Consider the following 11,856-nt stretch of genomic DNA (forward strand, 5'->3'; position numbering starts at 1 on the left):
CTGATCAAACACAGGGGGATGAGGGCTCCTTTGTCAACTGGGGCGCCTCAGCTTGTCCATGTGTTGAAAAGGTTCAGGGTTCCTCGCTGCTTCCTGTGAGAGTTGACAGGAAGATTACTCTACTGGCCCGCAACCTACACCTATATGAGGTAGCACAAAAACACACACCAGAAAGATCAAGACCATTAAAGGGTCCCTAGACCTCTGCTTGAGAACCTGCATTAACAACAGTTGTTTGTGTTCAGGACACAGAGTTGGAGTACGAGTGTGTGCTGATCATTGAAGGCCAGACTGTGGTAGTGGACACCTATGTGGAGCCTGATGACATGGATCCCTACAGCTTTGACATCACCTGTCAACTGCACCAGGTGGGGCACCAGGAATACACCGTATGTAGGAACCTGTCACTGTTTGGGAACAGTTTCTAAACTATGTTCTGCGTTGGCTCTTTGTCCAGTACACATACTCAGCTCCGGTGGAAGAGTACAACGCCATGGTGTACGTGAAGAGGAAGGACACCTTCCACGTGGACAGTTCCACGGATCTTTATGGTACGAACAAAGTCTTTGGTAAATACAAAGGACAAAATGTTAAATTCTTAGTATGGTCCACTCCCACAGATTGTTTTCAGAAACTTTTAAGTTTTATTTATTTATTTCAAACATACAACGACAAAACAACAAACATTTAACATCAATCATCATCAGCTTCTAGTGCCTGTGCGCTCCAGTACTGAAGCAGTCCTTAATCCTCTGTTTAAAGTGCTCTGTGTTTGGTACAAAAAAATCCACTCCAAAATGTTGCTGTGATTTCCTGTGTGTTTAAATCCTGAAGGCAGACTGTTCTCTTTTGGTTTTTCTTTTTTTTTGCATCAACACAGCATTTATAATATTGTTATTTAGTGTAAAAAGAAAACCTATGAATACCAGCTGAACTCAATGTTTCAGTTTCTCCAACAAAGTTGTAACTAACAATGGCATAGAATGTCCCTTTAAAATATGTCATTCCTATGAATCTCATACAGTAAAACACACGGACTAACGATCCTCTGTCTGTTGTCTCTACAGTGACGTTGTACAACTGCTCCGTCGGCCGTTCTGACTGTAGTCGCTGCCAAACAGCGGACAGGAAGTACAGTTGTGTGTGGTGTGGCAGCGCTCAGGCCAGCTGCGTGTACACAGACTCGTGCGGTCAACCTGTCCAGCTGACGTGCCCTGCTCCCGTCATCAGCTCTGTGGGTACACCTTTCACTGCGTTCATCTAGAACATCAACAGGAGGAAAACGGTTCTAAAAGCTCTGCTCTCTGCCTCAGATTGAGCCTCTCTCCAGTCTGCTGGAAGGAGGCTCCCTGGTCACCATCCAGGGCTCCAACCTGGGTCAGAAGGCTGAAGACATCCTGACCTCCGTGACTGTCGCTGGTGTGACCTGTACCGTCATCCCAAACCTTTATGAAGTCTCCTCCAGGTAAACACCAGCTGCTCTGTGGGTCTGTCTGGGGTTTGGTTGTGTCAAGGTGTTGTCTCTAATACCGTACTACAGTTATAACGGCGAGTACAAATATTTTTTTTCTCATTTTTAAATAACTAACTAAATTATTAAATTAAAAGAAATACATCAAGGGAAAAATTAAATTATTATTATCATCTAGTCAGGGGCCAGATGAGGGGGGTTCACGGCCAGAAGTGGTCCACAGGTTGGACAACCCTAGCTTAGAGTGGGACTAATGTTATATTTATAATAACAGCTGACCTGCAGATGGCAGACTTTCTGCCTTTTCTCTCTTGATTACTACACTTCTGTGCAAAAGAAAAACAACATTTACATTTATATTTTGAGATTAGTAGATTCTTATTTTAGGTGGTTCAAGTCCCATAATCTAATGTTTCATTTAAGAACTTCTGTAGTAATCTGGTTATTGTACAGCTGGAGGTGTCCTCATCACAACATGCCAGCCCTCACACTGTATTTCTGAGTGAAAAGTTATATGTTTATAAATAGAAAAGTGAAAATGACATAACCATTCTGTGATATGTGTCTTCTAGGATTGTATGCAGGACCAAAGCCAGTAAAGAAGAGAAGTCAGGCCTGGTCTATGTTAAAGTGAATGAAGAGTTCGGTGCATCCAGCCAAATGTTCAGTTACCAGGTACAGGACATCAGTCATTATACTGTCACAGATTATTATTTAAAAGTACTAATTGTACTGTATTGGTACTCGGTATTGGTGATTACTCCCAAAGGAAATATACGTATGATGAACAGGGTCAGCTTTTGGCTGCTGGGGTCGAGGGAACATGGAAAACTCCAGCTGGCTTGACTGTCGGCCGTCCTTATCTGTCCCTCTTGGGGCTCAGTATTCCGACCTACAGTTGCCCTGGTTTTTGTTCTTGGAATTGTGTGCTCTCAGTTATAGGTTCTATGATTCCCAGGTCCAGCACTGGTTTCATTGAAGCCTCTACTTCTGGTCTTAGGGACAATGGGACGTGACGAGGTGTGGTGTCAACATAAGGCTCAGCTCCTGGCTTCACTTCAATTTAATCTTCATTTAATCTTTTAATCCATTCTTAAAACTGCAGCCCCTCCCCCAACAGATCTGCCAAACTGTCCTTTCATTACAGAGACACAGACCCATGAGCAATACTTCCTGTGCTCCTTTATACAGGCTGCAGGTGAAGACACATTCAGCCTGGGCCTGTTGCTGTCTTTTTAGTTTATTATTAGTACTCTGGGACATTACAGTAGCATCAGCTCCTCAGACGGCTGTGTACTGGTGGTGTTGTCGTCCTGATGTCGTGAACATGAAACTCTCTGTGTCGGCTGGTGCCACTTTATGATACTCAGAGTGCCAGATGGAATAAAATTCAATTTTATTCCATCTGTGTCTCACACTGGACACAGTCACTTCTTTGTGTGCGCTCTATTACCACATGAACATGTAGACTTCCTGAGCTCTGGGCGGTTGTGCCGATGCTGTCTGCTATTGTACGCTGCTTCTGAATTCTGGTGTTTGGCAAGGACTGCAGCTTGGCACTGCAAGTCTCCTCTAACTCCCAGAACACTCTTTAAAATCGGTGAAAACAATGTCTAAGTTAGTGCTTTTCTGACTTATAAAGGATCCATTTGTGATGGGAGTGTCACCTGAGAGGGGGCCCAAAGCTGGAGGAACGTCTCTGACAATCACTGGCCGACACCTGCTGACAGGCCACCCGTCTGACCTCAGCGTCACCGTGGGAGGAGTGCCCTGTACAATGTGAGACACAAAGACTGAACTTGGTTGAACTTAGTTACAAGTTTTAAAAGTTTCCTCTCTACCAATTTCTGTAGTTTGGCTTCAGATAACTAGGTTGAAAACAACATGATATTTGTATATAAGTGTTGGTCTGAATTGTGTCATCCTGTGGTTCCCCTCAGTGTGTCAGAGGTGCTGGAGTCCAGTGTTCACTGTGTGACTGGCAGAAGTAATAAAACAGGAGACCACCGCATCACTCTGCACTACGGCAGCAACCAGCGCCACCTCCACACAAAGTTCTACCGCTACACAGACAACCCCGACCTCACCAGTGCCATGCCGTCCAAGAGCTTTGTGGAGTAAGTCTGAGCATCAATTCTTAGTCATTTTTGTATTAACTTGAAAAGCTTTTAAAATTTCAAACCTTTTTTTTTTTTTCTCTGATTAGAGGCGGACGGTTAATCTTCGTGTCAGGTCATAATTTGGATGTAGTTCAAGAACCCCAGATTGTGGTAACGGTGTCCTCCTCTAAGTCTATCAGCCAGAGCTCAGTGAAGAGGAGGAAAAAGAGGAGCACAGTGAGGAGAAAGGAGGGAGTTCCAACTACAGGAAGGAGAGTTAGGAGGCTTCATGAAATGGTCTGTTCTGAAGACGCACTCTGCTCTGTCAAACAGGTACGTGTCTCTGTGCAACGACATCTTTCTTAGACTCTGACGAGGACAAGTACAGTGGTCCCTCTCTCGTTGCGGTAGTTGCGTTCCCACCGTGAATTGAGAAAATCTGCAAAGTAGAAGCGAGATAGTAATTATATTATTTACATATATATATTTATCTTAACCAACCTCCCCCACACTGGTATCAACCCTCTGTAGACTGTATCACCCTCCCACATAATTATATACACAGTAGAGTTGTTTAATGGCCAATCAGAGTGAGGAACAGAAGAGCATGCTCAATTAGCCAATAGTACACACAAGTACACATTGTTTTAGCCAATAGTATGCTGTGTACAATCTCGTCTAGGTAAACAATGCTACCAACAGTCGTTCGCAAATTTTAAAGTTTATTTTGTGCTATATTTCGCGAGATCAGATTTAAAAAAAAAATCTGCGATGTACTCAGGGAGCGAAAGGAGAACCGCGATACAGAGAGAGGACACTGTACTTAGAACTCTGTTAGTCTTTATTGGTACAAACGAGACTTAGTTTGAGAGGCTACAGTTCAGTTAGTGACAGTGAGATGTATTTTGTCATAACTGTCCTCACAGGAACGAAGACTTGTGTGTGTGTGTGTCTTCACTGACTGTCCTTTTGGAAACACTCCCTGTTTTTTCAGTTCACTGAGCGCTGTGTAGTGAACTCTTCCTCCTTGTTCCTATGTCGCTCTCCAATGGTGGACTCGTCAGTCCCCGGGTCAAAGGTCACAGTGGAGTTTCTCCTGGACAACCTCCGCTTCGACTTTAGCAGTCTGAACCAGCAGCCTTTCAGCTACGAACCCAACCCCGTCCTCCGTTGTCTGAACCAACAGGAACCGCTCAAAGCCTATCGCTACAATCCTGGGAGTTTCATCCAGCTGGAGGTCAGAGAGAGTGAGACTTCCAGTCCTGCAGATCACCAGTCTGAGATCTCTGAATAACCCGTTAGCGTTGAACCTGGAACCACCTCTGTAAAAGTTTCTTTATTACTGTGTCAGGGTGAAAATCTGGACCTGGCCATTTCTAAGGAGGAGGTGGTGGTGCTAATAGGTGAAGGTGTGTGTGCTGTCAAGACACTGACGAGAAACCACCTGTACTGTGAGCCCCCACCGCAGCAGCCCGCACCAGGACTCAACAGCAGGAAGCTGGAGGGCTCTGACAACCTGCCAGAGTTTATCGTGAGTTCACTCGACCTTTTTAGTCACAGGACAGTCCTGATGATGAGAGTGTGGCGCTGAAATATATATATATATAAAACAAACAACGTCATTCTGACCATCTGAGCTGTGTGTTTATTTGTTTCAGGTCCAAATGGGCAACCTGAACTTCTCCCTTGGTAAAGTCCTGTACGACAACCTCAGTCCGTCCACGTTCCCCCTGGAGGCAAAGATCGGTGTGGGAGTGGGCTCGTCTATTGTAGCGTTGATCGTCCTCATCATCGTATTCATCTACAGGTCAGTTGGCAGTGTTCTCATGTGTCTAATTTATTTTTTAATTTAAAGTATCTTACTAGTCTCATCTTAAAACATTTTTTAAAAATAATGGCTTCATTGTAGGTTATTACAATTCTATTAATACACAGTTAGAATTGTTACCTCTTTTTCCTCTGATAATGAAAACCCGACAACACATGGGTGTTGGCACATATGCTGGAATCTCCTGCACGGTCCTGAGACGTTTACCTCAGTTTTGGGGGCAAACGGCTGCATATACCGGTATCAGTTGATATCGTAAACATGTTTGGACAATATCGGCATATTGATATCGGACATCCCTAAGTGTTATGATTTGTGATTCGCAGGCCCCAGTTGGCCTGTCAAGAAATTACTGTGTTATATGGAAAAGACAAAACCTAGTTTTTAAAACACAATAATCCATTATATGATTTCAGGCTGGGTAAAAGTGATGTTACAAAAACAATACTTTCATTATTAGATTTCTTTCTGCTGTAGAGATGAAGTTATCAATAATATCTAGGCGTCATGAAGAACTTATTTTTGTAATCTTGACAGTTACTGTCTTATGGTTGTGTCCACATCTCCTTTCAGCCTGTGTGTCCTTACTTATCCACTGAAGGAGTGTTCAGTTCCCGTCTTCTTCTTATTTCAGTCCTCTGATATCACATGTGTTGTTTTCTGTCAGGAGGAAAAGTAAGCAGGCTCTTAGGGACTACAAGAAAGTCCAAATCCAACTGGAGAACCTGGAGACCAGTGTGAGGGACCGCTGCAAGAAAGAGTTCACTGGTAAGAGACTGTAAAACGACTAAAATGACACTGCTCCCTGGTGCTTAAATCTGCCCACTGTTCACTTTGGTGATGGGTTAAAGCAGAGGTCACAGTTGGTGGTGTTTGGTTCCAATGGTGAGTTGTGTCACAACGACAAGGAGTTCATGTTCACTCTTACTTCACCTAGTCAAACATCTCAAACGTCAGTTAAACCACAGCCTGTGTCCGTTAACACCGTTGTTTCCACTGTCGCAGACCTGATGACTGAGATGATGGACATGTCCAGTGACCTCGTGGGCTCCGGAATCCCGTTCCTTGACTACCGGATGTATGCTGAACGCATTTTCTTCCCCGGCCACAGAGAGTCTCCTCTCAGGCGTGACCTCGATGTCCAGGACTGTCGTCGACAGACGGTGGAGCAAGGCCTGGTGCAGCTATCCAACCTGCTCAACAGTAAACTCTTCCTCACTAAGGTAGTCCCCACCTTTGTGCAAAATGACACTCCCCTAAAGAAACCCCAGATTTTACAGATTTACACACCTGTTATTTTTCTTTTTTTTTCAGTTCATTCACACACTGGAAAGCCAGCGAACCTTCTCCCCGAGGGACAGAGCTTATGTCGCTTCCCTGCTGACTGTGGCCCTTCATGGCAAACTGGAATATTTCACCGACATCCTCAAAACTCTCTTGAATGACCTCGTTGAACAATACGTGGCCAAGAATCCCAAACTGATGTTGCGACGGTATGAAACGACAGATGAATCCTGTGGAGTAAAGGTTGTCTTTTTTAATAGTTTGCAGTGTAAAAAACTTGGTTTTTTTTTCTTCTGCAGGACAGAGACGGTAGTGGAGAAGCTCTTAACCAATTGGATGTCCATCTGTCTCTATGCTTTCCTCAGGGTCAGTCAGCTCCTCAATTGCATGTTATTCAACTACTGGTCTGATTCTAATATTTTTTTATAAGGTTTAAATTCACTTTAATGCTGTTTTGTTGTTGACTTCTACTGTATTATAATAATAAGTAATTAAATGGAGTGAATGAGTCATAAAGCAGTAATGATTTCACTCTTAACTTAACAGTAAGTAAAAACCATTTTTTTGGAGGTTGTTCCATAGTGGTCATCTCTGTTGTGTAATGCAGCAGAAGAAAATAAAAGTATCTTTTAGAGCTTTTTATGACATCTAAGAGAAGTTATCAAAGTACGATTTGTAGAACAGTTTTCTAACAAGACGTGAAATTATTTCAAGTCTCAATATGAACATCAGTGCCGCCCCCTCTCTGTCTCTCTGTGTGTAGGACTCAGCAGGAGAGTCTCTCTTCATGCTGTTCAGGGCCATTAAGCACCAGGTGGACAAGGGACCAGTGGATGCTGTTTCTGGGAAGGCCAAGTACACTCTGAATGACAACCGACTGCTGCGAGAGGATGTGGAGTACAAGACCATGGTGAGGACACACTCTGACACCTCATCAGTTTAACTCAGGTTTTTCATCTTCCATTGGAAGCCGTTCAAAGTGTCCTCTTCAGTCAGAGCTCTGCTGAATGTCTTTTTTTTTTTTTTAATTATAGGGTATGAGCCGGGGATGTTGAGAGAAATAGATAACGCGAAGCCCACAGTCATTTTGATATTTTATTTGAGAAGTGACATCATAACAGGACTGCCTACTGGAGATTAGACACTTTTATCCAAACTTTGCAGGTCATTAATTGCTTTCGTGACTGACGATCACTGTCTACTTTTTCAAATATTTTCCTGCAGACTCTGAATGTGCTGGTGCAGGGTGGAGGAGTGAATGAAAACCAGCCACTGCCTTCCAAAGTGCTGGACATTGATACCATCACACAGGTGAAGGAGAAGCTGCTGGATCAGGTGTTCAAGGGAACATCCTTCTCCAACCGACCCCATGCTGACTCACTAGACCTGGGTAAGACTTTGAACACACCACCGGACGCACCCTGAGAACAAATTATGAACATAATTGATGATAAACTTAAAAACTCAAGTAATCTCAAGCGTTGATTGAGGCATGTTGAAGTTCTTTATAATTCACATTATAATTCTGTTGGGCCAAATAAGGATAAAGTGCAGGTGAATGATTACATTAAATATGTATAATTTCTGTTATAACAAATTGTTGAAAAAGAACAGTGCAATTCCAGCTCTATACCTAAAAAATTAAATTTAGGTTTGAGCAGTTTATGAGGCACCGTCTGAAACTGTAGGGCAGTAGGTCAGCTGAAGTCAGACTTCCTGTAACCTGAACCTGCCTTCAGTCTGATCCAATCACTCAGATGGAGTGGAATGGAGGAAGAAGTGCTTTCAGATTTGTAACTCAACCACATCATCACTGAGCACTGCTTTTTTCTTTTTTTTTTTTTATTTTGTACAAATTTATATAATGTTACTTTAAGTGCGTCTTTAGCACATTTTCACTTTTATCTGTCAAATTAAATTGAAAGTGAAACGGCAATGTTGATTGAGCTTCTCTATTCTCATTTCTCCAGTTGTAACACTGTAGTTTGTTGTCTTGGACGTGTGTCTTTGTAGGACTGAAACATAATCTGAGGTCCAGAATACTCTGGAGCAGGTCAATGATCAATGATGTCTCTGTACAGTACTCCACTCAGCTTTCCTTCTGCCCTGAAATTTGTCCAAGTTCCTGCTGTCCAAAAATGTGCCTGCAGCGTAATGTGATGAGTGGCTGTGTTCAGACGTGACATTTGGAATTCACTGCAGCTCCTGATTGGTCTTTGTTTAATCAGATTTAGATGAAGGTCTTAAGAAAACCACGTACAATGGCAGATTGAAGCACACTCACATTCACTGTGATAAACTAATGATCCGACGGTTGTGTCCTGTTCAGAGTGGAGGTCGGGTGTTGCCGGTCATCTCATTCTGTCAGATGAAGACCTGACGTCGGTGATTCAGGGCAACTGGAAGCGCTTAAATACTCTTCAGCACTACAAGGTGCGTGGTCTCACTCAGAGTACATTAGACAAACCCCTCTGATGGTTCCTTCATGCTAACTGAGTGTGGCCTGGTCACTTGTCAGGTCCCAGATGGTGCGACAGTTGCTTTGGTCCCTCGTCACAACAAACACATTCACCACGACAGCCACGACTACGTAGCAGGAGAGAGTGAGTCGGCATGTTCTTGTTCTTTGTTCTGTGTCTGACTGTAGATGTCACTCACTGTCCTGCTTTATTCTCTGCTCATTCTAATCATTTTTGAGCCACGTAAAGTCATTCAGTTTAAGGATGAAACATGTTACTGTAAGCAGAAACACCAATGCTGGAAGACGCAGATGAAGGAGGAATGCGACTGTGGCATCTTGTCAAAGGCAGTGAAGAGCCGGAGCTGCCCAAGCACCGCAGGGGCAGCCTACGGGAGAGGGAGCGGGCCAAGGCCATCCCTGAGATCTACCTGACCCGTCTGCTGTCCATGAAGGTAGGTCCAAACTGACACCTGGCCCTGGGCTTCCTTACCATTTATTCACCAGTTATTAAAGCACTGACCTAGTAATTAATATTACAACCTCTCAGTGGCATTTGGTAAAACTGCCACAAAGAGAACTGAGGAGAACGTGGCAAAAACTGTCAGAATTCATCGGCTCGTATGGTTTTCCACATCCTAACACACAGCTGTGTATTCTTCCCTGCTCCAGGGTACGCTGCAGAAGTTTGTAGACGATCTCTTCACGGTGATTCTCAGCACCAGCCGCCCCGTCCCACTGGCTGTTAAATATTTCTTTGACCTACTGGACGACCAGGCAGCACAACATGGCATCCTGGACCAGGAGACCATCCACATCTGGAAAACCAACAGGTACAGAACCTGCACCGTTCTGTATGTAATATATATACAGTATATATACGACCACATGATTTGATTTTCTTTGATAATAAGGAACGACAGGTTTCACTAAATGTAATGGAGTAAAAAAATAGACTTTTTTAAATTTATTTTTTTAAATGTCAGAATCGAAATCTTAGCAGTCTAAGAATGGCAGCAGATGTTTAAGTCCATCGAAGCCTTTGTTTAGTTCCTCCTACTGCAGTATAAACTAAATACTACAATGATACTAAAAATATATTTTTGACCAAACACGAAGCTGCAGATCATTGGTTAATGATTCAAAACAGCTTGGTCTGGAGATTACTGTTGTTGAAGCCACATGTTGTTTTCAGTAGACAGAGAACAAACAAAATATTTTCTGGGTTTTTTTTTTTTTTTCAGTCTCCCCCTGCGTTTCTGGATCAACATCGTGAAGAACCCTCAGTTCATTTTTGATGTCCAGGCGTCGGACCATGTGGACGCCGTCCTCTCCGTCATCGCACAGACATTCATGGATTCATGCACTATAGCTGAGCACAAGCTTGGACGGGTGAGGGGAACTGACCTGTCATTAATTCCTCACCTGTTCGTTTGTGTGTTCTTTAACACTGACCATTCTGGTGTTTTCATTTGAGAAGGACTCTCCCATCAACAAGCTGCTGTATGCCAGAGACATCCCCCGGTACAAGCAGATGGTGGAAAGGTGGGTGAAGTGTTGATCGACCTCAGGCTCTGGAGGTCATTGAATTCCTTTTCAGTTTAACTTGTGAACTGATTCATTTGTCATTGCTTTACTCCACATGTGGGTAGGACTTATATTCAGGGATTACATGTTTGTCTTTTGGTCTTTGTGAACTTGTGGTGGTTGCAGGTACTACGCTGACATCAGGCAGACCATCTCAGCCAGTGATCAGGAGATGAACTCTGCTTTGGCTGAAATGTCCAGGGTGAGAGAGACACACACACTAAGACACACTATAGACAGACACCGAGACACAGTGTCACCACTTACCTCAACACTTTGTATTATAGAACTACTCTGGAGAGCTGAATTACCTGGTGGCATTGCACGAGCTCTACAAGTACATCAACAAATACTATGACCAGGTGAGTTCCTCCTGTCCTGTATTAATGCAGCATGTCCATTTCTGTCACCTCAGTACTAGTCCAGAGTACCGGAGCGAGGACAAGGTGTCCAACCTGATGCCTGTCCACATTTTTAATTTTTATCGATGCTCTTTTCCTTATTGATGTTGCTTCTTTAATGGCAACACAAAGAGAAACGTTATCAAAGTGACATCAGATTAACCACAGGATAACTGGAAGAATCATGATTTTCACAGTTGTAATCAAGCTGTGGTTAAACTGTGATTCCTAAAGATGAAACAATATTTTGCTGGAAGAGAAACAGAATCTGATTCATGGTTGGTCTCCGTTCCCAGATTATTACGGCATTAGAAGAGGACACCACAGCCCAGAAGATGCAGCTTGGCTACAGGCTACAGCAGATTGCTGCGGCCGTGGAGAACAAGGTCACAGACTTGTGACAGTGGAGACACCAATGTGGCAGGAACCATTGGAACGCTGAGTTGAGGATCAGAAACTTATGGATTATTAAAAAGACAGACTTTTTTGATGTGAGTCAGCTCACGTGGCTTTTTTTTTATTATTATTAATTTAGAAGTTGGCATTAAAGTCCACATCCCAGCATCTTTAACTTCATTTTTACATTGTTTACATAATTCCACATTGTTGAGTCCAAAAACTGTAGGACCAAGGGCCCTCGTAGAGACAGGAGAGCAGGTGGACGCCTAAACACTTTTGGTACTGTTTGTGTGTTTATGAAGAGACATTTGAAGGAAAAGGAGGTCAGA

General features: G+C 43.4%; 1 protein-coding gene across 4 annotated transcripts in view; it reads left to right on the plus strand.

Annotated features, from left to right (window-relative positions):
* plxnb1b (plexin b1b) overlaps positions 1–11,850 on the plus strand; it is a 36,935-nt gene extending 25,085 nt beyond the window's left edge. For 3 of the 4 annotated variants that reach the window (XM_025060008.1, XM_025060006.1, XM_025060007.1), the window contains 27 exons: positions 15–149; positions 246–368; positions 458–551; positions 1,068–1,234; positions 1,314–1,465; positions 2,044–2,146; positions 3,114–3,250; positions 3,412–3,588; positions 3,678–3,903; positions 4,565–4,807; positions 4,922–5,101; positions 5,229–5,377; positions 6,066–6,166; positions 6,404–6,621; positions 6,713–6,891; positions 6,982–7,048; positions 7,446–7,592; positions 7,907–8,072; positions 9,012–9,115; positions 9,201–9,285; positions 9,426–9,595; positions 9,813–9,973; positions 10,385–10,532; positions 10,621–10,685; positions 10,854–10,929; positions 11,015–11,089; positions 11,425–11,850. In XM_025060008.1, coding sequence (XP_024915776.1) covers positions 15–149; positions 246–368; positions 458–551; positions 1,068–1,234; positions 1,314–1,465; positions 2,044–2,146; positions 3,114–3,250; positions 3,412–3,588; positions 3,678–3,903; positions 4,565–4,807; positions 4,922–5,101; positions 5,229–5,377; positions 6,066–6,166; positions 6,404–6,621; positions 6,713–6,891; positions 6,982–7,048; positions 7,446–7,592; positions 7,907–8,072; positions 9,012–9,115; positions 9,201–9,285; positions 9,426–9,595; positions 9,813–9,973; positions 10,385–10,532; positions 10,621–10,685; positions 10,854–10,929; positions 11,015–11,089; positions 11,425–11,529 — 3,753 coding nt within the window. In that variant the 3' untranslated portion in view covers positions 11,530–11,850. The remainder of the gene's footprint in view (positions 1–14; positions 150–245; positions 369–457; positions 552–1,067; positions 1,235–1,313; positions 1,466–2,043; positions 2,147–3,113; positions 3,251–3,411; positions 3,589–3,677; positions 3,904–4,564; positions 4,808–4,921; positions 5,102–5,228; positions 5,378–6,065; positions 6,167–6,403; positions 6,622–6,712; positions 6,892–6,981; positions 7,049–7,445; positions 7,593–7,906; positions 8,073–9,011; positions 9,116–9,200; positions 9,286–9,425; positions 9,596–9,812; positions 9,974–10,384; positions 10,533–10,620; positions 10,686–10,853; positions 10,930–11,014; positions 11,090–11,424) is intronic. The other variant, XM_008320992.3, reaches the window with a different exon arrangement.
* The last annotated feature ends 6 nt before the right edge of the window (positions 11,851–11,856 follow it).

This window comes from Cynoglossus semilaevis, chromosome 11, assembly GCF_000523025.1.
Source record: "Cynoglossus semilaevis isolate Cse_v1.0 chromosome 11, Cse_v1.0, whole genome shotgun sequence".
NCBI classification, from domain to species: Eukaryota; Metazoa; Chordata; class Actinopteri; order Pleuronectiformes; family Cynoglossidae; genus Cynoglossus; species Cynoglossus semilaevis.